The 21,745-nt window shown below is 49.6% G+C and overlaps 1 protein-coding gene across 1 annotated transcript; it reads left to right on the forward strand.

The window, feature by feature from the left end:
* The first annotated feature begins 86 nt into the window (after window positions 1–86).
* On the forward strand, window positions 87–15,488 carry CSRNP1 (cysteine and serine rich nuclear protein 1). The gene is made up of 5 exons (XM_069006331.1): window positions 87–202; window positions 7,085–7,280; window positions 9,588–9,847; window positions 10,323–10,619; window positions 11,625–15,488. Exons 2-5 carry the CDS (start codon window positions 7,109–7,111, stop codon window positions 12,606–12,608), a joined length of 1,713 nt encoding a protein of 570 aa, XP_068862432.1. The 5' UTR covers window positions 87–202; window positions 7,085–7,108; the 3' UTR covers window positions 12,609–15,488.
* Window positions 15,489–21,745: the final 6,257 nt, after the last annotated feature.

Here is a 21,745-nt window from a genome sequence, read left to right on the forward strand (position 1 = left end):
GCGCCCCGCCCGGCGGGGGCAGGAAGCCGGGCGGGCCGGCCGGCCCCGCTCCTGTCACCGCCTGCGTCAGAGCCCGGAGTTTTCCACTGACGGAAAAGGGCAGCGCGGGGCGGCGCAGCCCGGCCCGGCCCCGGCAGCGGAGCGGGAGGCGCCGCGCCAGGCACCGCCGCTGCAGCCGGAGCCGCCGACACCGCCGCCGCAGGTAGGGACCGCCGCGGGCAGCCGGGATGGGGATGGGGATGCGGGGGAGGCGGCGTGGGAGGGGGGCGAGCGGGAGGCTCGCGTTTCACCACCGGGGGTTGCGACTGCGGAGTCCGGTCGGTGCCTGCCCGGCGCGGGGTTGGGCTGTCGAGAGCCGGCTCGGAGCCGTCCCGCCGGCCGGGGGTCGCTGCCGGTGCCCGCCGCCCGTTCCCGGCGGTCGCGCCGCCCCGGCGCCGTCTGGCCGCGCTGCTCCCGCCCGCGGGCGAGCGGAGCCCGGCGGGGCTGCGGCTGGGGCTGAGCCGCCGGGAAGCTCCGGGACCCACCGGGGCAGCGGGACGGCGTTCCTTGGGGGAACGGGTGGGGGCTTGTTGCGCCCCCGACACACCCCCCCCCCGCACTTTCCCATCGGCTGGGCTGTGCAGAGACCCGAACACCTTTATAATATTTATTAGGAGTAGCGCAGAGTTCCCCTCTCACCCCTGCCCCGGTAAGTCCAGGCTCCGCTCCATCCCCACCGCCGCGGTTCCAATTTTTTGATGTTGAGAGAAAGGTTGGGGAGGGGGGGGGCGGGGGGAGCCTTGCCGGCTCGCTCTTCCCCAAATCCGCCCGGCTGGGGATGCTTTCCCGTCGCTACAGCAACACCTACCGACGGGCGCACGGAGGGACCGACGGGCGGACAGACGGAGCGGGGCACCCCCCACATCCCCCGCCTCCCGAAATAAAACATCGCGGCTTTTACAGCCCACCTGAAAAAAAAGGAGGAAAAAAAAAAAAAAGGATACCCCCGCCCCCAACTTCTAAGTTCTCTCAGGTTTCTATAATTTTTTTTTGCCTGCGCCCCCCACTCCCTCCTCTACCCCCGGCATCCTCAAAAGTGTCTGTCACCTCCGAGTTACATAATGTCGCTGTAGGAAGAGGCTGACACACAGGGACAGCGCTTTCCTAAAGCAGCTCAGCCTTACTAACGCCTGGAATGCCAACGCCTGGGTGGGATGGATGGAGAGAAAAGCCTCACGGCCGTTTTCAAAACTCGAAGTCACAGAATGAGGAAATCCTTAAGGTTGGAAAAACCCTCTAAGATCCCCGAGTCCAACCCTTAACCCAGCACTGCGAGGTTAAGTCTTGTCATTTGTTACCAGGAATTGATGTCCAATTATTATTTTAGTTTATTACTTTATTTTTTCATGAAAATTATTTTAATTTTCCTCTGCTGAGCAGTTTGCTGATATAGCCCATTAAGGTGTGTGTGTGGGGTGGGGGGCGGGGTTATTTTCAGGATGGTTGGGTTTGCTCTCCTCCCGGAGAGACTCCGCAGCTCCCGGCAAAGCCTTTAATAATTCAGCGCAGGAAATGCGTGCGTATATATAGCAGGGAAGGTAACGCACAGCGTGTACCTACAGGAGGACAAATATGGAAACCTGGTGTGAATTATTCATGAGGTGTGATCAAATAGAGGATTTTCCTAGACAAAGCACACTTCGCTGTTTTCCTGTTTGTTAGAGCACAATCTGCGCTGAGTACATCCGAACCTCCTTTCATTTTGGGCTGTGTCAGATAACCTTTAATGCATTTGCTAAAATTTCTTACTTACCTTTCAAGCTGTCAGCAAGAAGTAAGGGCTTGGTACAAAAACCTGACAAGCCGTTTTTGTTGTTTTCTTTTTTTTTTTTTTTTTCTTTGTGGCCTTCCAGATATTAGGAGATGAGGTAAACACTTCTGCTGCTCTTTCCGGGGAAGGTGTTTTGCCTGTTCAGTCTCTGACAGGAGAATAAACTCGTGGTGCTACGGGCTGATTCATGCTCCCACTCCGCAGCACGACGTACTTTGGGTTTTGCTGTTGCATAGTAGGCAGAGGCTATTTTTAACTGGAGCAAGGTTATGAAACCTTAGACCCAGCTGGGTGAAAATAATCTGGTCTGAACTGGAAAGCACAGCTTTATGTGGCTGGGAACACGCGTGGGACTGTCCCCTGGAGGGTCCTGGTGGGATGATCCCGCTCCCCTTGGCTCCAGTCAGCCCCGAAATTAGGAAGTGTTGTCATCAGGAGGCTGTCACGGAGGCACAGGGGAAACCACTTAAGTAAATATGCAAAGAATTAAAATAGTTAAATGATCGAGCAATGAATCAGTGCTGATAGTGTGGTGATAATTAAATAACCCAGAGGTGTTACTGGGATCTTCACTGCTGTTAGACATCAGATTTCTGGGATAGCTGAGCGGGAAGCTCAGCTCTGCAGCACTTTTTGGTGATTCTCACAGCGAGGTCTCTTTGCCCACAATAAACGGCAGCGTGCAAACAAACACCAACCCCAGCAACTCCCCCAGCTCTGCTCCACGAGCTGCCTTCGGAGCCGTACCTGGCTAAAATATGCAGTGGTGTTTTTTAAACTAATATTTACTCCTGCTAGACCTGCACAGCCACTGCAGCTCTGGGGGAGGGAGCGGGAGCTGCTCTGACTCACAGTCCTTAACTTGCTCCCAGCACCCGAGCCCTCGTCCCGGTGTGCTGGGAAGAGTTCACCTTGGTGTCCTGGGATGAGGCCACTTTGTCTTGCTGCAGGCAGGCAGCTGAGCTTTAAAGTCAGCAAACCAGCTCAAAAAGTCACTGGAAAACAAATACTTCTAGTGCATTGTGCTGAGTATCGGGGGCTCAGAGGTATTGTTGTTTTCTTGATGTTCCCCAAGTCACTTGGCAAAAGAAACTTTGCTTTCAATAACTCATGCACGGATTTGGGAGCCTTCCATTCTTTAGGATGCTCCACCGACAGAACCCCAAAATTTGAAATATTCTTGCTCCTGGGTGTTCTCCTGCGATACCATGGGAATTGTGGCACGAGCAAAAGGCAGCTGCTGGACTCGCCGGGAGGAGTTTCCTTTGCTTTGCTTGCACTGCTGCGATCGCCTGACACTTCAAAGCACATCTACAGCCCCAAAATACAGCACTGAAACATCTTCTCCTCGTAATTCTGCCCAGAGCCACGATGCCTCTTTGTGCAGTCTCCTGGAGACTGGACACTGGTAGGGACTTTCAGTTGCCTTCCTCTGCACTTGGCTAAACAAATGCCAAACCTTCTTAAATCTAAATTACTCGAAATATTTACTGTTGAGACGTCGTCCAAGAGGAGGATAGTTAAAACATTAATTCCTTGCATTCCAGTGTGTTAGGGCTTTGCCCTGTGACTTGCTGGGTGCCAGAAATGGGACTTTGCAGATCTGATTCCCTTCCCCCCAACTAGACTGCCCCCCCCCCCCCCAAACTTTAATGCTTTAAAAAAAAAAAAAAAGGAGGGAGAGAGAAAGAAAGGAATGCACATCTGGGCTAAATATTTGTTAGAAAGTATTCCCAGGATAGTGGGAGTTCTGGTGCCAGAGAGGAATTCCTGCGGGTTTGATCCATTGCATTATGTACTTGTTCCAAAAGCTGTTTTCAGTAAAATAGATGAGTAAGAAGTCTTAGCCAAGAACAGAATGTCTTTTTTGGCAACTGGAAGGAAGATAGGATTATTTTATTTCAGGTTATGTAAAAAAAAAAAAAAAAAAGAGAAGGAGAAGATGGTAAAATCCTGCACTCGGTGGTACCTGCAGAGATTTGCAGTGGCTCAGATGTAGATATTTATTTTTTCCATGCTGCTGTGGACATTTTTGTGACTTGCTTGTAAGACACCGCTGTGGGTTTAAGGTTCCTTGCAAAATTACTGCAATTAAAATATCCTCATTGTGTCTGGGCTTTCTTGGCTGAGTGGCCAGTGGCCTCAGTGACATGGCTTTAAAGGCAGCATCCAAATTGCTGGTGTGAATTCTGTCCCCACGTGCCAGGGAGAGGAGGGGAGCAGAGGATCATCCTGGCTTTGACAGTAACATGCCTATCTGGAGGATTTTTTGGGGTAGGGTAGATGCCTACATCGATGGGTGCAGCTCCACTACATCTCTTCTGAGAAGGATTTGAAAACTTGACTTGGAAAACATCACAGCCATAAATCAGCAATGAGGGGGAAGGTGTAAGTGGAAAATTAATGTATTTTGGCTGGTGGGCAGCAGGTTCACCAGCTTTTTCCCATTAGCTGGATTAGCTGTTTGCACAACACCTACTTGGCATCAACAAAACAATAGGTGTCTTGAAGAAGACAGCATGCCAAAAGTGGGGTTTTTCCCTGTTCATCTGGCTCATTCTCATAGATGGGGAGCTGCACACACCTCCCTTCATCCTCCTGGCTGATGACAGTATTTAAAAAATAAATAAATAGAATTGCACCATCTTATGCACAGCTTGCCTTGGCTCCAGCTTGGTGTTTGTGTAGCTCGGTTCGCTGGCTGGAGGAGAGTGCTCTGGTTTTCCCTGTGGGGTGGTTTGGGGGGATGTGGTGAGGCCCCTGATGGGCTGTTGGGTTGGTCTGAGCATCAGAGCTGCTGCATCTTTGGTGCAGGCCTGGGAGTTAACCCTGTCTCAGCAGCATGACCTTGGCTGCTCCAGCACCCTCCGGTGTCTCCCACGAGACTTGGATGTGGTCAGCATCGCATCTCTGAGGGCGTTTGCTGTTGGACATGTGTCCCACAGGCATTTTTGGGAGCTGGTTCCTCCCTCCCTTGGCTATAGTGGTATCCCTCACTGTCATCCCTCACTGTCCTTTGGAGCATTCTCTCTGCAGCAGGAACTGATGCTCTTTCAAGCCACGCAAGTGGGATTTTTTTTGCCAAGTTTTTGCCTATTCCAAGTGGGCACTGGGGTCTGCAAACCTCTGGCTGCAGCCCAGGCTTTGATTCAGACCCCTGCCGTGGATTTGGAGAGTTTCTTTGCTCCTGGTTGTTTCTTAAAGCAAATGTGAGACAGAGCAGGAGGCACATGCACAAAAATATTACAAATCAAAGGTTTGTTATTTGCTGGTTTGTGGCTGCCTGTGAGCTCAGCTTTGCTGTGGAGCAGGCAGGAAAGGGGTTAATCCAGGTGTTGGGTAGGACATGTGCTGCTGGGGCTGGACAGTGGCCAAATCCACCTTCTCAGCATCTATTTTGGATTAAGGCCAAAAAAACAACAACCCCTCTGTGGCAAAACCACCTGCAGCTCCAGGTCTGCTGAGGAGGAGGGATGGAGGGATCACTTCTCCCCAGCTTCAGGGGACCATGGGGGACATACTGGCTCTGTAAGTAAGCCTTGCAGAGAATGATTAACTTCTCCAGGCCAGAGAAGTGCTTCATCCAGGGACTTTTTTGACCTTTTGGGTGACTATTGTCTCCTGGGAAGCTGGTGGTAAACATAATTAAGGGAGGGTTGGTGCAGGGCTTGGAAGGAACTGTGTGTGCTCCTGTCCTGCAACGTGATACTGCTCAGTGCTGTCGGGACACTGAAAATCCCATCGTGGGGAGGCTCTGAAACTGGTGTGGTGTCTGTGCTGCCTCCTCAGGGCTGTCAGAATGGCAGGTTTAGTGTTTTTTTGTTGTTTTTTTTTTTTTTTCTTTTTCAGAGACTTAAATTAACTTCAGACATGCAAAGCGGAGTGAGAAAGTGTTTGGGCTGCAAAGAATTAATTTGGCCGGTGGAGAAGTTTCATGTGGTGGGAGGGGATGTGGACTGGGTGTCTGGCACCCCTGTATCTGCACTGTCACCATCCCAGGGCTGCCTACTCTCCCACCAGTATCCAAATTGTAGAGATGCTTTAGCTTTTGTGTATTATGGGGTGGCTGGGGCTCTCCCCTCCTTGCTGGGAGGAATTCCTGGGCTGGGGCTGAATCTGTCCCATCGTGGTTGTGCCTTACAGCCTGGTGGGATGGGGCCAGAGCAAGTCACCCCTCTGGCTGCAGCCTGGCTCTCAGCTCTGGGGATGGCTCACTGGCTCCAAAATAAGCTGGCAGTGCCTTCTGCAGGAGGAGGGGCAGCTGGGGTGATGTTGCCAGGGTCTAAAAGGGGGAATGATCTGTCATCAGTGCAGGAGCATCCCAGGTTGGGTGGGTGCTGATACCCATTAGAACCATAGAATATCTTAAGTTGAAGGGAGCCACAAAGATCATCAAGTCCCAACTCCTGGTCCTGCACAGGACCACCCCAAGAATCCCACCCTGTGCCTGAGACTGTTGTCCAAACCTACTGTGGGCAAAGTCCGTAGCTTTTGTGGGGTTTTTTTTTGTCCTCTGAATTTGCACAAACTTTATAAAAGCGAAGTTTAAAAGATGCAACGCAGTTATTTTTGGCTTTTCTTTTATTTTTTTCCCTTTAAGATGAGCAGGGGCAAAGCATGCAGGAAATTTAGGAATCTAGGCAAGTACAGAGCGCCTTTGTTTTTAATTAGCTGCGTTGTTTTTAATTGCTACTATGCTTGATACATAACCCAGCCTAAACAAGAATAGCTTATTGAATGGGGGACTGACTATGAAAGGCACCGTGAGGAGAAGGGCTGTTCTTCACAGTTGATATATTTGTATTTCAGTGCTTCATTTAATAAGTCTGTTTCCCCGGGGGGCTGTAGCAAGTAAATCATGCCAACAGATTGTTTTCTGCAAACTGGCTTATTTTTGTAATTAGCAAGACGTTAAAGCTGTAACTGCATAGAAAGCGATCTGGGTGAGGAGTGAGCATAAAAGAATTAGTAAGCAAAATGTAATACTTACTGTTTGATAACATTTGTGTTGATTGAATTGGTTTCTGGACAGTTTGTTGTCTGAGATGGTCTTTTTTTTCTGCATTGTTGTCAAATGGGAGAGAAATTCACAGGTGTGCACAGTGAGTGTAGTAAGGGGAGGTGTTTTAGGGGGAGCACTTTTTGGGGATCACATCTGCATGGCCAGGTGGATCTGATGGGGAAGCCTTGCTGGGGGTTACAGCTGTCTTGCTCATCACTGGAAACTGCCAGTATTTCCCTGGCTTCATTTTGCTTTTCTTCTTTGTTTTCCAGTTATATGACAAAAACGGTGTCACCATGAGCGGAGTATTGAAAAGGAAGTACGAAGAGCTGGGGGATGACAGCACCTACTGCTCCTCCTCCTCCTGCTCCCCCCTCTCCTCCTCAGCATCCTCAGGCTGGGACACTGATGAGGAGAATTCCCGTGGGGAGCCCAAGCCCAGCTCTGCCTTAACGTCCAGCTTCACCCGTGAGTACCTCTGGCATTCCCAGGATCAGCCATGCCTCTGCATGGGTTTTTTTTAGGGTGTTGGTGGGTCATGACCACACAGAGACCCCCTTGGGTACCTTCTACCTTATGGGTAGAAGTGGCTGTGATGCCAGCTACCTGTCATGACACCAATTTAAAATCATCCAGCCTCCCCACAGTGGTCTTCCTCAGCCCTTCCTTCCAGTACTTATTATTCCTTTAGAATGTTTTTGCTGAAGTCCAGGTTTCCAGGCATAGAAACCCAATGACCTGGGTGTGCAGAGGCATGTGGGTGCCTCCAAGCCCCTGCTGCAGGACCATCCCACCAATCCTCAATTCCCTGTCAAGCTGTTTAACAGGCAAAAACTAATCAGACAGTGAAGGCCCGTAATGCTGGTTTTTAAAAATGATTAACCAGTAGCGTAATTACCATTTCAGAACTTGTTTCCTACGTAAATTTGGTACTTTGCCAAAGAACATGACACGTTTGACATTGCCTCCGCTGCTAGTACAGATAAAAGCTATTTTGTTTTCCCAGCAATATAAGTTTTGAGAGCTTTTAGGAAAACACACAGAAGGCAGTGTTGTAAAGCCCTTTATCTGCCATGTGAAGAGAAAAATAAAAAGTACAATAGAGGAACATCTTCATGGAGGAGAAATAGTCCAACCTAGTAAATTATACTGAACACCCACTGTATATAGCAGTTAAGGTCCACTTAGCAGACATACACAAACACGCAGCGGTCTGAAAAGGCTTTAGAAGTCTTGTAATAATAAAGAGTCTCATTCTTGCTTGTCTTCCCAGGTTTTGTGACAAAACAATGAACTTTTTGTATTCTCTGGCTCAATTGGAAAAGGGTCAGGAATGGGAAAACAATTTCGGAGGAGGGGTGCAGGGAGAGAGAAGCAAATGCCAAAGTGCAGCAGCTTGGCCAATAGATGATCGTGGTGGTTAACTTGCCTACTGATAAAGAGCTCGTGTTTTAGGAGATTGAGTCAAGGTTATTGTGAAAATGCAACGCACAGTGCAAAGATATGATCAGAGTGACTGCAGGGCCCAGTGTGAACCCCCAGCTATTGAGCAGAAGCTGCTGACACAGCTGGGTGAACATTTTTCTCTTTTTTTTTTTCACACGAAACTGAAACACTGTATTTTGGCAAGTGAGACCTGTGAAATGTGGGTGCAGTTAACTGTCCAGTCTTGCACTTTCACAGCCCTTGGGGCCCACCAAACCAGCTGAGCCCCTCAGGTCCTTGTAGTCCTTTCCTTGGATCCCACTGTAGGGCTGCCTGTGGCTCTGCCACCAGAGGAGCCAGGCTTGATCCCAGCTCTGCAGCAGTCACCCATCCTTTTTGGGTTATTTTTTTCCATGGAGGCAGCTGAAACACCCATGCACCAGCAGAGCCTGGGACCAGAAATACCTCCCCACCACAAATTTGGGTGTAGCTGGCTCTTGTTCCTGCCACACTCACGCAGCTCTGCAACCCAGGGCTGCTGTGCCTCGCTTTCCTTTCTTGGCCAGCCACACTCGTGGAAACTCACTGACTCTGAACCTGCCCTGACTAATTAATCCCCCTCCATCTGCCGTGTTTGCATGTGCAGATGTGCTGGGCCAGGTATCTCTGGAGAGGCTCTGCTGTAAATGGTGTGTAGCATGTTTCAGCAGTTTTAAGATAAACCAGAGTCATGTATTGCCATGTTTACCCGGGGATCACCTGCACAAAGATTAACATCTTTGCAGCTGCTCTCAAATGAGTCTCTGGAGAATAAACCATAGATTCAGAGTTCCTCCCAGTGGATGGTGAAAGGAAGTACCTGAAAAAGCAGACGTTTGGGCTATTTTCCTGCCACAAAAGCTGGAGCCATTCAGCCCTGGAAATGCCAATGTCCCGGCATCCCGGGAGCAGACCAGGGGCTCCTGAGCGTGGGGCAGAGTGGATTTAGAGAGACAGATGTGTAGGATGGCTGGTTGCTTGTTCATTATGCTGTGCCACACGTGAAGAATAAGCAAATGGATGTTCCCTGGGGGAAGTCAAGCGGGAAGGAGAAGCAGCAGCCGCCATGTACGGTGAATCTCATCGGTGACTCCGATGCAGCGGGGCTTGGCTTAGCTTCCTCTCCATCCTCATCCCACCTTTGAAGTGTTAGCTCCTAAAACACCACCAAGGAATGTTGTAGCCCTGTCCCATTGTGTCCCTGTTGAGAGACTTAATTGCAAGTCCCACCTGTTTGTCATATTTCTATTCCATCTGCAGCATGGCAGCACTGACTTTGTGCTTTTTTTTTCTTAATTCTCCCCTTTTTAGCCACATCTATCCTGAAGAAATCCAAGCGACTAAAGAAGAACAATGTGGAGTTTGACCGGGTCACTGTGTTTTACTTCCCACGCTGCCAGGGCTTCACGAGTGTGCCTAGCCGTGGGGGCTGCACCCTGGGGATGGTGAGCAAACACAGCTCCTCCCGGCAGTTCACGCTGGCAGAGTTTTCAAAGGAGCAGGAAAACGTCCGTCGGGGCAAACTCGAAGAGAAATTAAAAGAGGAGAAGTTGGAAGCATTGAAATGGAAAGTGAGTAGGAGTGTGGGGCTGGGTTGATGAGGAGCTGGTGGATGTTGTTAGTTAATTGGCCAGTTTTTAGTAAGAGCCTCTGGGACTTGGGGGCATCGATCCTTGGCTCTCAGTTTGGGTCTCCAGGAAACATAGGCTCCGGTGGGGAATCTTCATTGAGCTCTCCACCTTTGAAAGGTGATGGAAAGGATGCTGAAGATGTTTTTACTCTTTTGGTAGTAGCTCTCCATTCTGGCATCCACTTGAGAATCCTCTTGGCGTCTCCCGAAGTCTTTTCATTTCTCATTTAGATACTTGATATCCCAGGACACAGCTTCAGTCAGGTGTCAGATCTGTGTGGGCTCTGACTTACTGATCCTGAGGCTGGCCACCATGGGGTGGAGGTCATTCCTTTCTTGTTTTCCTTGAGCTGGGGGTTCCAATGGCTCTGAGTCCCCAACAAGCCCCTAATGCTTTGTCCATTTTTCGCCCTCAGCTCACCATGAACGGCACGAAGGAGTCCGAAGAGGCCAACCAGCTCACCATCGAGGACATCTCCGACGACGACATCGACGTCAGCAACGTGGACCTGGAGGACGGCTTCTTCCTGCAGCCCTACCCCGCCAAGAAGAGGCGCGCGCTGCTGAAGGCCGTGGGGGTGAAGAAGATCGACAAGGAGGAGAAGCGGGAGCTGCACAACATCCGCCTGTCCCGGGAGGACTGCGGCTGTGACTGCCGCGAGGTCTGCGACCCCGAGACCTGCAGCTGCAGCTTGGCAGGCATTAAATGCCAGGTACTGCCCTCGCCCCTGGGCACGGGGGGATGCCACGGCTCCAGCTGTGCGTTAGAGCAGGGGGGTGTGAGCAAGTTGGACGAAGTTGGGGCAGCCTGTAAATCCATCTGCTCCTGCCTGCGCTTGGAGGCGAGGAGAGATCTTGGAGCATCCCTCAGGCTGCAAGGCAGACTCTGCTCGAAAGTGTCCTCTTCCCAAATCACACGTGCAGCCATTCCCACGCTGCCAGAGCCTGCAGTGAGAATGTCCCTGCTCTGCATCCCCACGAGACCCACACCTGCTTGATCTCCTGTTGGAGATGGGCCACGTGGGAATGTCTTTAAGGAAGAGCTTCTTGCTCCTCACACGAGGCTGCGCTTTCTCCCCCTCCTCCAGGTTTTATTTTTAATTCTTTCTCTTTTGGTGTGTGTCACAAATCCCAGCACGCTCAGGCAAACGTGGGAGTGTCAGCTGAGCATCAGCCCACAGCGAGCTGTGCAGGCCACCTGCGCTGTGGGATAATCCCTCTGTATTCAATTAGTGAGTTATATTTTTCAGGGTGTTTTTTGCGGGTGCCTGCCCAGCTGTATTTGGGGAGCCTCAATGCCTATTCTGGGCACCGCTCGCTCCCTCGGTGCCGTGTTTGGAGGCTGGGGGTGGCAGAGGTGGGTGCACACGGGTGCTCCATGTGTGTGTCACAGCCCCCCTCTAGTGGCTGCTGCAGACCAGATAATGAGATCATTAAACAGCAATAAAGAAAAAACTCACTTTTGCCCCTTTATGTCTCCTTTTGGACCATTATATTTTGCCTTTTTCTTGGAATCTTTAAATTTCCTTCACTTGTACTGAAAGCCAACTTTTTATGACGCCTCTTCAAAAGAGCAGAGTGTCTCTTTTTTTTTTTTTTCTGCTTTTAAACCCCTCAGCTGCCGCTTGGTTTCTCAGGGCAGGCGAGTCACGGGCAGTTTTGGTTTTGTGCCAGCGGGTTCCATCCTAATCCTCCCCCTCTGCTTCTCCCTGTGCCAGATGGATCACACCTCCTTCCCCTGCGGCTGCACCAAGGACGGCTGTGGCAACACCGAGGGCAGGATCGAGTTCAACCAGGCCCGCGTGCAGACACATTTTATCCACACCATCATGAAGCTGGAGCTGGAGAAGCAGCAGCAGAGCAGCGAGAAGGTGGTGGAAGCTGAGCCCCCGTTCCGGGAGCGGCTCCCGCCGCTGGGATGCACGGCAGGGAAGGGCTCCTTGGAGGAGCGTGCAGTGCCGCTGGCACCTGCCTTCCAGTTCAGCCCCGACCTGGAGGCCCTGGGGGAGAACAGCTGCAGCAGCGACATGACAGACTCCTCCATCTCCTCCCACCCCAGCGAGGACCTGGAGGAGCCCTATGAGAGCCTCCCCTCTGACAAGTCCCAGTCAGACGTGGATGACGACGGCTTGGCGCGCATCCTCCACTTCAACGACTCGGATGCCGAGGAGGAGAGCGGGCGTGGCCAGGATGACCTCAGCTGCTTCCACCCCACCGACTTCTTCATTGAGGACCATGGCAGCGAGGCCAAGCCTGTCCCTGGCCACTTGTCCCACCTCTCGGAGTGCCTGGATGAGAATGCCAACCAGGACAGTGGGGGTTTGCTGGAGGATGCAGCGCACGTGAGGTGCGAGGGGCTGTCCTGCTGCGCCTCATCCTCCACTGAGCCCTGCTCCAAGAGCTACGCCGACCTCAGCCTTTCCTCTGATTCCTTGGATTTCTTCCAGTCCTTCTCAGACTATAACTTGGGACCCCTTTACAACTCCTTAAAGGAGTACGAGAACCTGGATAACTTCTCAGCATTACAGTTTCAGTTGCCTAATTTCCCTGGCTTCCCGCAAGCTGGAGATCAGGGCTCCTGTTTCTTGGAGTCCCTCATTGGTTTGTCCGAATCCATCCCTGAAACCCCAGCCCCTTTCACAGACAATCAACTTTTGGAGGATGCCATCAAGTCATCGCTGATGGAGACAGTGAAAGTGTGAAACACCTGCATGGCTCGGGCAAGGACTGATGCCGACAGGAAAACAGAGAAACAGTTGGACAGGCAAACTTTCACTGAAAGGATGATGTGTGCTACTCAAATATAAGGAGGAAAAAACAGCAACAGCCCAAGACTTTCTAAGCAAATGAACTATTTTTGGTCTTTATAGAACGTGGTCGTTTTGACATACTGCAGCTACAATCAGTTCTCTCGCTGTTTGTGCAAAAATTTCTAAACTTTCATGATGGGGTGGGGAGGGGAGGGGGGGAAAAAGACTTTCACCTGAGAATTTCCTTGTGTTTTGTATGAAAAGACCTGTTGAGAAATACTCCTCGCTAACGTTGCCAGTCGTCCATACAGCCCCTTCTAGAAACGTTTCAGTGTTGCAGGAACTTTTTAAGGCAACTTTTTGAAGCTGTATTTATTGTGAAAATTTGTGGTTTGCGTAAGAGTTGACCCGACACACTCTTACGTTTAAATCTGACAAGGTTTACAGAAGAGATCCATACACTATATACATGATCATTCTTCATCTATTTATTGCAAGTTCCAGAATTTAACTAGCCACTGAAGCTTGAACTAGCATGAAACCTTATTTAAATTGGTAATACCTCAGATGTATTATGTGTACAATCATATTTTTTTGCATAATATATCTGTATTTATTTATTTTCTACCTGTAGTACGTGAATAGCACTGTGGTTTGTCGATAACCTGGAAGGGCAATAAGGTCTTCAAGAGGAAGATGACCCTGGTTTTTCTGAGTCTGAATGATGTTGGCTGTTTGGTCTTCACTTCACATTTCTAAAAACACTGAACAGAAGTGGGTGGGAGGGGAGGGACGAGGGAAGAGTTCATGCAACATCCCTTGGTTTCTCTCAGCCTTGTAGCAGACGTGAGAGTGGTGTCTGGTCTGCCTAATACCACTGTGGAGAGCAAAACAAGCAAAACCTTCAACTATTTAAGAAATGACATGAACTAGCTCGAAACAAAACCCAACCCCTTTTTTTGTAAATTATTTTATAATTTATTTAATTTCGTAAGGATTTGGCCATGAGATCTTTCCCCATCAGTTATGGTGCCTGAATATGCAGAGGAACTGTCAGCAGCAGTGGGGAGGTGTAACCATAAGGACCTGGGCAGCCCTTGTAGGGGGCTTTGGGAGAGCAAAGCCAAAACAGCAACGCTGTGCTCAAGCTCCTCAGCAAGTGCTCCTTAGGACTCCCCAGCACTGAGGATATCGCAGCTCCAAAATCCAGTGGGTCACACTGATTGTGCTATTTTTTTTACATAGGTGAATCGGGTAATTCAAGCAAAACAGTTGGATATGAATTTTATTGGGTTATTTATTCTGTGAGTACAGTTTTTGAGGGAAGAAACAGCAACACCTGAAGACCAAGCTGAAAAACTGAAGGCTTTTGGTTTTTAAAATGAGATAAAATGAGAAGGATACTGGAGGCTGCCTTGGCCTTTTGCTATTTAAGTCAGTCTGAGAACATGACACTATTTGGCCATGAGATGTAACTGGACAAAAAATCTGAGCATCAGTGATACACTAAGTGCCTACACCAGTGGTATGGAAAAAGCTAAACGGATTTAAAACCTGCCGGCTTTAAAGTCCCCCTTGGAAAATTTGGTGATGGGAGTGATTCCCGGCATTACCAGCACAGGAGGAGGAGACAGTTCTGGTGTCTCAGCCCCGCTGCCCTGGGAGCAGCTGGAGGGAACTTCTGGGGGTGCAGAGACACACAGACAAGGGAAACAACCCCAAAACACAGATCTGAGGATTTTTCTATTGGCTGAACTGTTTCTATCCCCGACCACAGGGATGGTGCTCTTGGATACCTGCTCATCGACAGGTGCCTCACTGCAAACCTGCCAGCAATTTAGGAAACTTCTGGCGTACGAAACATGGGTTGCTTGGGGTTTTTTTTAATCCTTATTGTTGCTATTTAATTGTACATCTTCTCTGGTATTGAGCCAGTCAACTTGGAAGTGGAGCTGACCCCCCACGGCCACAAGTGAGTCCTGAGCCCGCGCTCGCCGCCACTTCCTCCCGCAAGGCATCGCCCCTGGGGCAGGAGGGTGACTGTAGGAATACTACTGGCAGATGGAGGATTTCCTGGATATATCTATTATTATTATTGTTATTGTTATTATTATTATTTTTATTATTATTATTGTTATTTTTTGTTGTTGTCATTTTTTCTTCAGACTGAAAAATCCCTCTTTCAGTTATCTCCTAGGTGGTAGTTCCTTATCCTTCAGACTGCATCAAAAAATACTGACAGTTGAAAGTCTGGTACCGTTCTGTATTTATTGGCACTAATATATTTTGTAACATTCCTAAGTTTCTCTGCATATGTATATTTATATATATAAAATATATGCCTATATTTTATATATATATATACACACACTTTTTTTTTTTAATGAATGATTGGGATTGACTCCTGCCTTTGTGGATTTTTTTTTTCAATAATTTATTCTTTTTATTTGTGTTGGTGCCAAAAAGAAAAAAAAAAGATTTTTTTTCTCTTTTTTTTTTTTTTTTTTCCCCAGGGCACTGAATTGTAAATATATAATTTTTTTTTTCTTCTCGGTATCTGTGTAAAAAGTTGCCTGTTAAACAGTTTTAAAACTGGGTATTTATTGACACAATTTGTAATTATCTAATGTATTGGTTGAAACGCTTTGGTTTCAACATAGCTTTATTTTAGCTTTCTTTGTGTATATATTGTGATTATGTTGCTTAAAGGTACAAGTTAAAAAAAAAATGCTTTATTTTTACCTTATCCATTTGCATTTGTTTATAAAAAAAAGCATATTTGTCTACAGCTGCTGTCTCTCATTTCATCAAAGCAATATGAAGAAATTTCCATTACACTTTCAATAAAAGAATTTTGTTTGAATATGGCAGTGTCTTCTCCCATGTCCTTTGCTGACACAATAACCTTTTCTCTTTTCCCTAAATAGAGTAAAAATCAGTGCATGGGATGTGGTGTTCCCAAACTTTTTGGGCTTGTGGATGGTGGCGGCTTGGCTCTAAGGAATGATGGAATAGACAACAGCCATGGCAGCATCCACATCACCAAGGAGAAATCTTGGGAAACCCTGGAAACCACTTTCCCTTATGGGTTACAAACCATTTCTCATTGCCCCATGAGACCCCTGGGACCTGGAAGGCTGCAGCTGGACAGAAGCATCACCATGGTCCTGTACCCCCGGGGAAAAACAGAGAAAATACTCCTGGTCATGGCAACAGCACGGAAAGACGAGGGGAGGATGTGAAGCAGCCCATGGTACAAAGGAAAAAGGATTAATAAATCCCAGGAATCTAGATGGGGAAAAGTGCACCTCTCCCATGGGTTTGTGGCTGTCAGCACAGGCATAAATCATAACCACTACCATTGACCTGAAAACAGGGGAAATTGGCCAAAGAATGCCATTGTCTAGTTTTCCATTGGGAATCCATTTTTAAAGGTTGCCATCTGCCCCCAGAGCAGAGAAGCTCAATTAATTGAATAAACTATTTGTTACAAATTATTTACTGAGCTGTAAAAGCAGAAATACTGAAAAGAGGCTCATCCTTGGAGGCTCTGCAACACACAGTGAAGCCCAGGCTGTTTACCCACCCAGAAGGATGTTTGGTTATGGGTTGTTGTTTTTTTCTTCTTTTATGGGGTTTATGTCTATAGTTCCTTCTTACATTAACTATTTTCTGTTTGGGAGAGAATAATCCCCATCATACAGCTCCAGCTGCAGCACTGGGGGGATTTTGGCTCACAGTGATGACTTTGTGTCATGTCCCAGCACAAGGCATCATCACCGGACCCATCACCCGCAAGGGACAGTGCTGGAACAGCCCCAGGGTGCTGCATCCCATCAACCAGCCTCTGGCATGGGCATCCCCATGGGGAATCACAGAATCATAGAATGCTTTGGGTTGGAAGGGATTATTTCGAGACCACCTAGTTCAGCCCCTCTCCCAATGCCTTTCACTAGACCAGGTTGCTCTGAGTCCCATCCAGCATGGCTGTGAACACTTCCAGGGATGGGGCATTCACAGCTTCTCTGGGAAACCTGTGCCAGGTTACCCTCACAGTAATGAATTTCCTCCTAATATCTAATGGAAACCTGCCATCTGTCAGTTTAAAGCCAGCCTCCCTGTTCCATCACTCCATGACCTTGTCCAAAGTCCCTCTCCAGCTCCTTTAGGCACACTGCTTTGGATGCAGCCCAGGACATGGTTGGGGCTTTCTGAGTTGCCAGTGCACGTTGCCAGATTGTGTCCAGCCTTTCATCAATCAACACCTCCAAGTCCTACTCCCCAGGGCTGCTCTTGATCCATTCTCCACCAAACCTGTGCTTGAGATTGGGATTGCCCTGACCCAGATGCAGGACCTTGGGTTTTTTCCCATCCCATACCAGTGACAGACTAAAACTCACTTGGGAACTTGCCAATAATGGACAGTTCTGCAGTGCCCTTTCCCTGGGAAAGGCATGCTGACCTCCAGATCTGAGTTAAAACCTCAGCTCTGGACAACTTCTGCTGAATTCCATGGAAAATGCTCGGGGATGGGCAGAGGAAGTGCCAGTTAGAGTGGCACAGGTCTCGAAGCCAGCAGGGATGCATCACCGGGAATGCTTTCGTTGCCCCTGCGGAAGACCTGAGACACCCTTACCCACTGCAGTGTCCCGCTGCTCAGACATGCTTTACAAACCTGCCCTTCTATCAGCCACACTAGCGACAAAAAAAAAAAAAGTTTTCCCCCAAATCTCCTGCCTCCAAGGCAAGCACAAGCCCTCGGCATGCAGGATCTGGCCCTATGGAAATGCCCTCAGTGCTGCAGAGCCAACACCCCTGCCCTCACCTTGCCCTGCATCTCCTGTGTTGTTCGGTTTGAGATTTTTTGTTTGGTTTTTCATTTTTTTCCCCTGACGGAGTTAAAGTCCATCCCATCCGTCATTTTATAGCTGTTCCTGACGAGAAAAGTCCTCGGGACTCTCATTCCCGCACGGCGCCAGGTCTGGAGTCACCGAGCCTGGCGTCACAGCCTGTTCCCGTCCCCGGCGGCCCCGGGTCGCCAAATGACTCATCCCTTTTCCGGAGGCAGCTCCGCCACCCGGGGACAAAATGCTTTCTAGTCTGGTGGCTGCACGCACAGCCCGACCCGTGCTGGCACCTCGGAACGAAACGAAAGCGAGCGATGAGTAATGCTGCGCCTCCGGGCGCTGCGAGCGGGGCGGGCGGGGTGGCTGCGTGCAGGGAAAGAAAAAGAAAATAAATGGAAATCAAGAGGGTGGTGAAGCCCTGTGCAAGGTGGGGAGTGCACGGACGGGTTTATCTGGGGTCAGTGAATCACCGATTGCCAGGGATGGGAAGGAGCAGCACTGCCTGGTGCCAAGCGGGGCGGGAGTGCCAGCTGGGTGTCACCGGGCTGGGACAGGTTGGAGTGCATACAGCTGGCTGGTTTCAGCCCTGCCAAGGACGGGGGAAACTGTGGGTTGCAGCTGGTTTAACCCCTTCCAAGGTGCAGCCCTGTAAAAGCAGAGTGGGCAGGGCTTTAAGAGCAGCGCCTTGCAGAGGGACCATCTCCAACCAGCCCAGAAACTCCCCTAGGGCTTCTCTGGCCTCGCATTTCAAGGGAAATGTAAGCTCCTCCTGGCACAGAGGCTGTGATAAACTGCTGCTTCCTGGACATGGAGCTGCTAGAGCATGTCCAGAGCAGGCCATGAGGATGCTCTGAGGGCTGGAGCCCCTCTGCTCTGGAGCCAGGCTGGGAGAGCTGAGGGTGTTCACCTGGAGAAGAGAAGGCTCCAGGGAGACCTCAGAGCCCCTTCCAGAGCCTAAAGGTGTTACAGGAGAGCAGAGAGGAACTTGGGACAAAGGCATGGAGTGATGGGACAAGGAGCAATGGCTTTAAAATGAAAAGGGAGAATGGCTTTAAACCGAAAGAGAGGAAGTTTGGATTAGATATCGGAAAGAAATTCTTCCCTGTGAGGGTGGTGAGATGCTGCCCAGAGCAGTTCTGGATTCCCCATCCCTGGAAGTGTCCAAGGCCAGGCTGGACAGGTTTTGGAGCAACCTGGGATAGTGGAAAGTGTCCTTGCACATGGCAGGGGATGGGAACTGGATAATCTTTAAGGTCCCTCCCAACCCAGACCAGGAGATGATTCTATGAGTCTCCTTCACAGCTACGACCATTAGGAATTTTCAGGGTGCTTAATCCACACGTCTCCATCAGTTTGTTTTACCCCGCCCAGCCTGCTGTTGAGTAAATGGCAGTATTGCCATCTACTGGGCAGCTGCCTCCTTCTCCCAGCCTCTCAGCTGGCCAAATTGCTCCTGGGAAATGCTTGTCCTCCTCTGTGGGACCCGAGGCACCACGTATCTCACAATATATGAAAGATATCACAGTAAATGAAAACAAAATAAGGCTTAAATGGCCCACTGGGGTTTGGAGGAGAGATGAGGATGTCCTGGGGCTTCACTGGCCTGTCACACACATCCTCAGCTGGATGAAACCATCTCCAGAAGGTAAATGCTCAAAACCCCACCATGGATGCACCTCTATTTTGATTGGGAAAGCTGAGTGAGGACAAAATGCCTGTGCTGGACATGCCTGACTCCATTACATCAGTAGGTGCATGAAACCCACCAAAACTGGAACATCTGCAACCAGCAGAGCTGAAATATTCTGTCACAAACTCAGAGGCTGTGAAGACTTTCAGGTCAGCCCAGCTGAGGAGGCTGAAAGACTTGAGATGACCTTGACACCTGATTCCTTGGGGACCACATGAGCCACACACTGGGGGTAAGATATTACAGGAACATAGAAGGATCTCCCTCCAAAATAAACCTGCTCCCCTGAGATCCCCTGCAAAGGAAACTATTACCTGTTACATTTCCCTGGAAATAAATACTTGGCTACTACTTTGGAGTAAATAGAGATGAAAATTTAATGGTACCTAAGTGCTTTTCATAGTCAAAGCATCCCAAAGTGCTTTCTGGTAATTAAGGCCGAATGGCTGTCAGGAGGCAACAGAGCCCCTCGCAGCCACACTCCCAAATATCCATCATTTCTGCCTGCGAGTGAGCAAGGAATGATTGGTGAAGGAGTGGTACAATTTCAACTACAGAGATTCTGGGGGTTATTCTGATAAAGAACAGCAGTGCCAGGGTAGGATTTGGATGAGGAAATGTCTGTAACCAGAATATCTCCATGCAGCTATGGTGTGTCTGAGGGCCCTATTGCTGAGCTTAGCTCTGTGTGACTTGGAAGCTCCTGAGCTCTGTTGCATTTTGGGCCAGCTAGGGTGCTCAAGGCTATGACGACATTCCCGTGGGGGTGGTGAGATGACAAGGGACTTCAGGAGAGCTGTGCCCCTTTGACACAGAAGGATGGGATGGGATGGGATGGGATGGGATGGGATGGGATGGGATGGGATGGATATAATGGGATGGAATGTTCTCAGACATCCCTAATGGCACAGACCCCTATACTTGACCCGTGCACCCCCTGTTTCACAGCATCTGCAGCCTTACCTCCCAAAATATCTCAAAGTGTTGCAGCCAGCCTTACACCTCACCAGAGCACCCTACACCTGGCAGAGCCAGCCCCCCAGGAGCTATTTCTCCTGTTGCCATGGTTGTCTCCTTTTTCTGCTCTCCACAGGGATGTGGAAAGCACCAGTTTTCCAAAATCTAGTTCATTCCCTGGTTCAGCTTCATCCTCACCACGCAGTGTGTGAGGATGAAGCAGGAAAAGGATGTGGACATTCCCTATGAGCATTATAACACTGTGCCCAGCCGTGTTTTCCCAGTACCACTGGATATTACATTGCTGCTAAACCTATCATCTCCACACAGTAAATCCTGTGGAGCGCTGCATTTTCCACAGGCTTTCCAAGGTGGGCTCCTGGGATCAGAGCTTTGCCCAGCAGTGCTGAGGAACAAGCAGCTCTAGCCAGGCACTTGGATAGTGACAGGGAAATGAGGCACAGGAGAGGCACACATGCCCTGCCCGTGTGCTGCCAGCTCCTGCCTCCCTCTTATCCTCCACAATAAATCGTGGCTGAGCAGCACAAGCTGTTCCTGTCAGCAAAACGTGGAAAGAAAACCTTGCTCTTGGCACCAGGGATGTGATAATGACCCTGAATTAGAGCTGTACGTCTCCAGCACCTGATTCTCCTGCTCCTGTGGGTACAGCCTGAGGTTTCTCCTCCTGGCTGTCATAGGAACAGGTCCAGTGCTTGCTTATGTGGAGGAAGGATTTAAAGGAGCAATGTCCAGCCTGGATTTGAGGGCAGCTTGTGACCAGAGCACCTGATGCCCTGTGGAGACAACTGTGGGCAGAAGCAGGGACAGCCCATCACTGCTGTCACATCAGGGGACAAACAGGGCATGGCTGTGGTGTTTTGGGCTGTGGCAAGGCACGTGCATAATCACTAAATTCCTGGCGTGGTCCCAGTAGCAGCAACATCTCCAGTGATTCCCAGGTTTTCTCAGCCCCGCCTAGGGACGGAGGCTGATGAGAAATTGGGACCCCTTGGGACATCCCCAAATCCTCCCATACAGCAAGCACACAAAGTTAGAGCCCCCCAGGCATCAGGCAAAGCAACACTTCACTTCTCAGCATCTGAGTAATTCTGGAAGTCGTTCGAGAGGCTCCCTTTAAAAACTGCCATTTCTCAAAGCCTTTGATCGATGTCCTTTCAATTCCTTCTGAAACGCGAAGGAAAAACTTGAAGAGAGTCGGGCCAAGATCTCAGGTGCCAGTGTGCTCCTGACACAGGGCTGCTCAGTGCTCTTAGAATGGACATTCCTGGGACAGAGCACACCACACCCTGGCTCTTTCAGAAGTGTCCCTGTCCCTGGCAGTGGGGGCTGGAACTAGATGATAACTTCAAGATCCTTTCCAATCCAAACCATTCTGTGACGTAGCAGCAGAAGTCACAAATGCTCTTAAAAGGAGCAAGAACCATCCAGTAATATTAAGGGGAGGAAAAACTGAGATTGAAGGGTTTTTGATTTGTCAGAAGAGGAGAACTCCCAAACTGCTGAGCACCCAGGAGATGCTGCCAAGTGCAGCCTAACAAAGTTGAGAGCCAAAAATACAGCCAGGACTTTGCTCC

The sequence above is a fragment of the Aphelocoma coerulescens genome, chromosome 2 (genome assembly GCF_041296385.1).
Source record: "Aphelocoma coerulescens isolate FSJ_1873_10779 chromosome 2, UR_Acoe_1.0, whole genome shotgun sequence".
Lineage (NCBI taxonomy): Eukaryota > Metazoa > Chordata > Aves > Passeriformes > Corvidae > Aphelocoma > Aphelocoma coerulescens.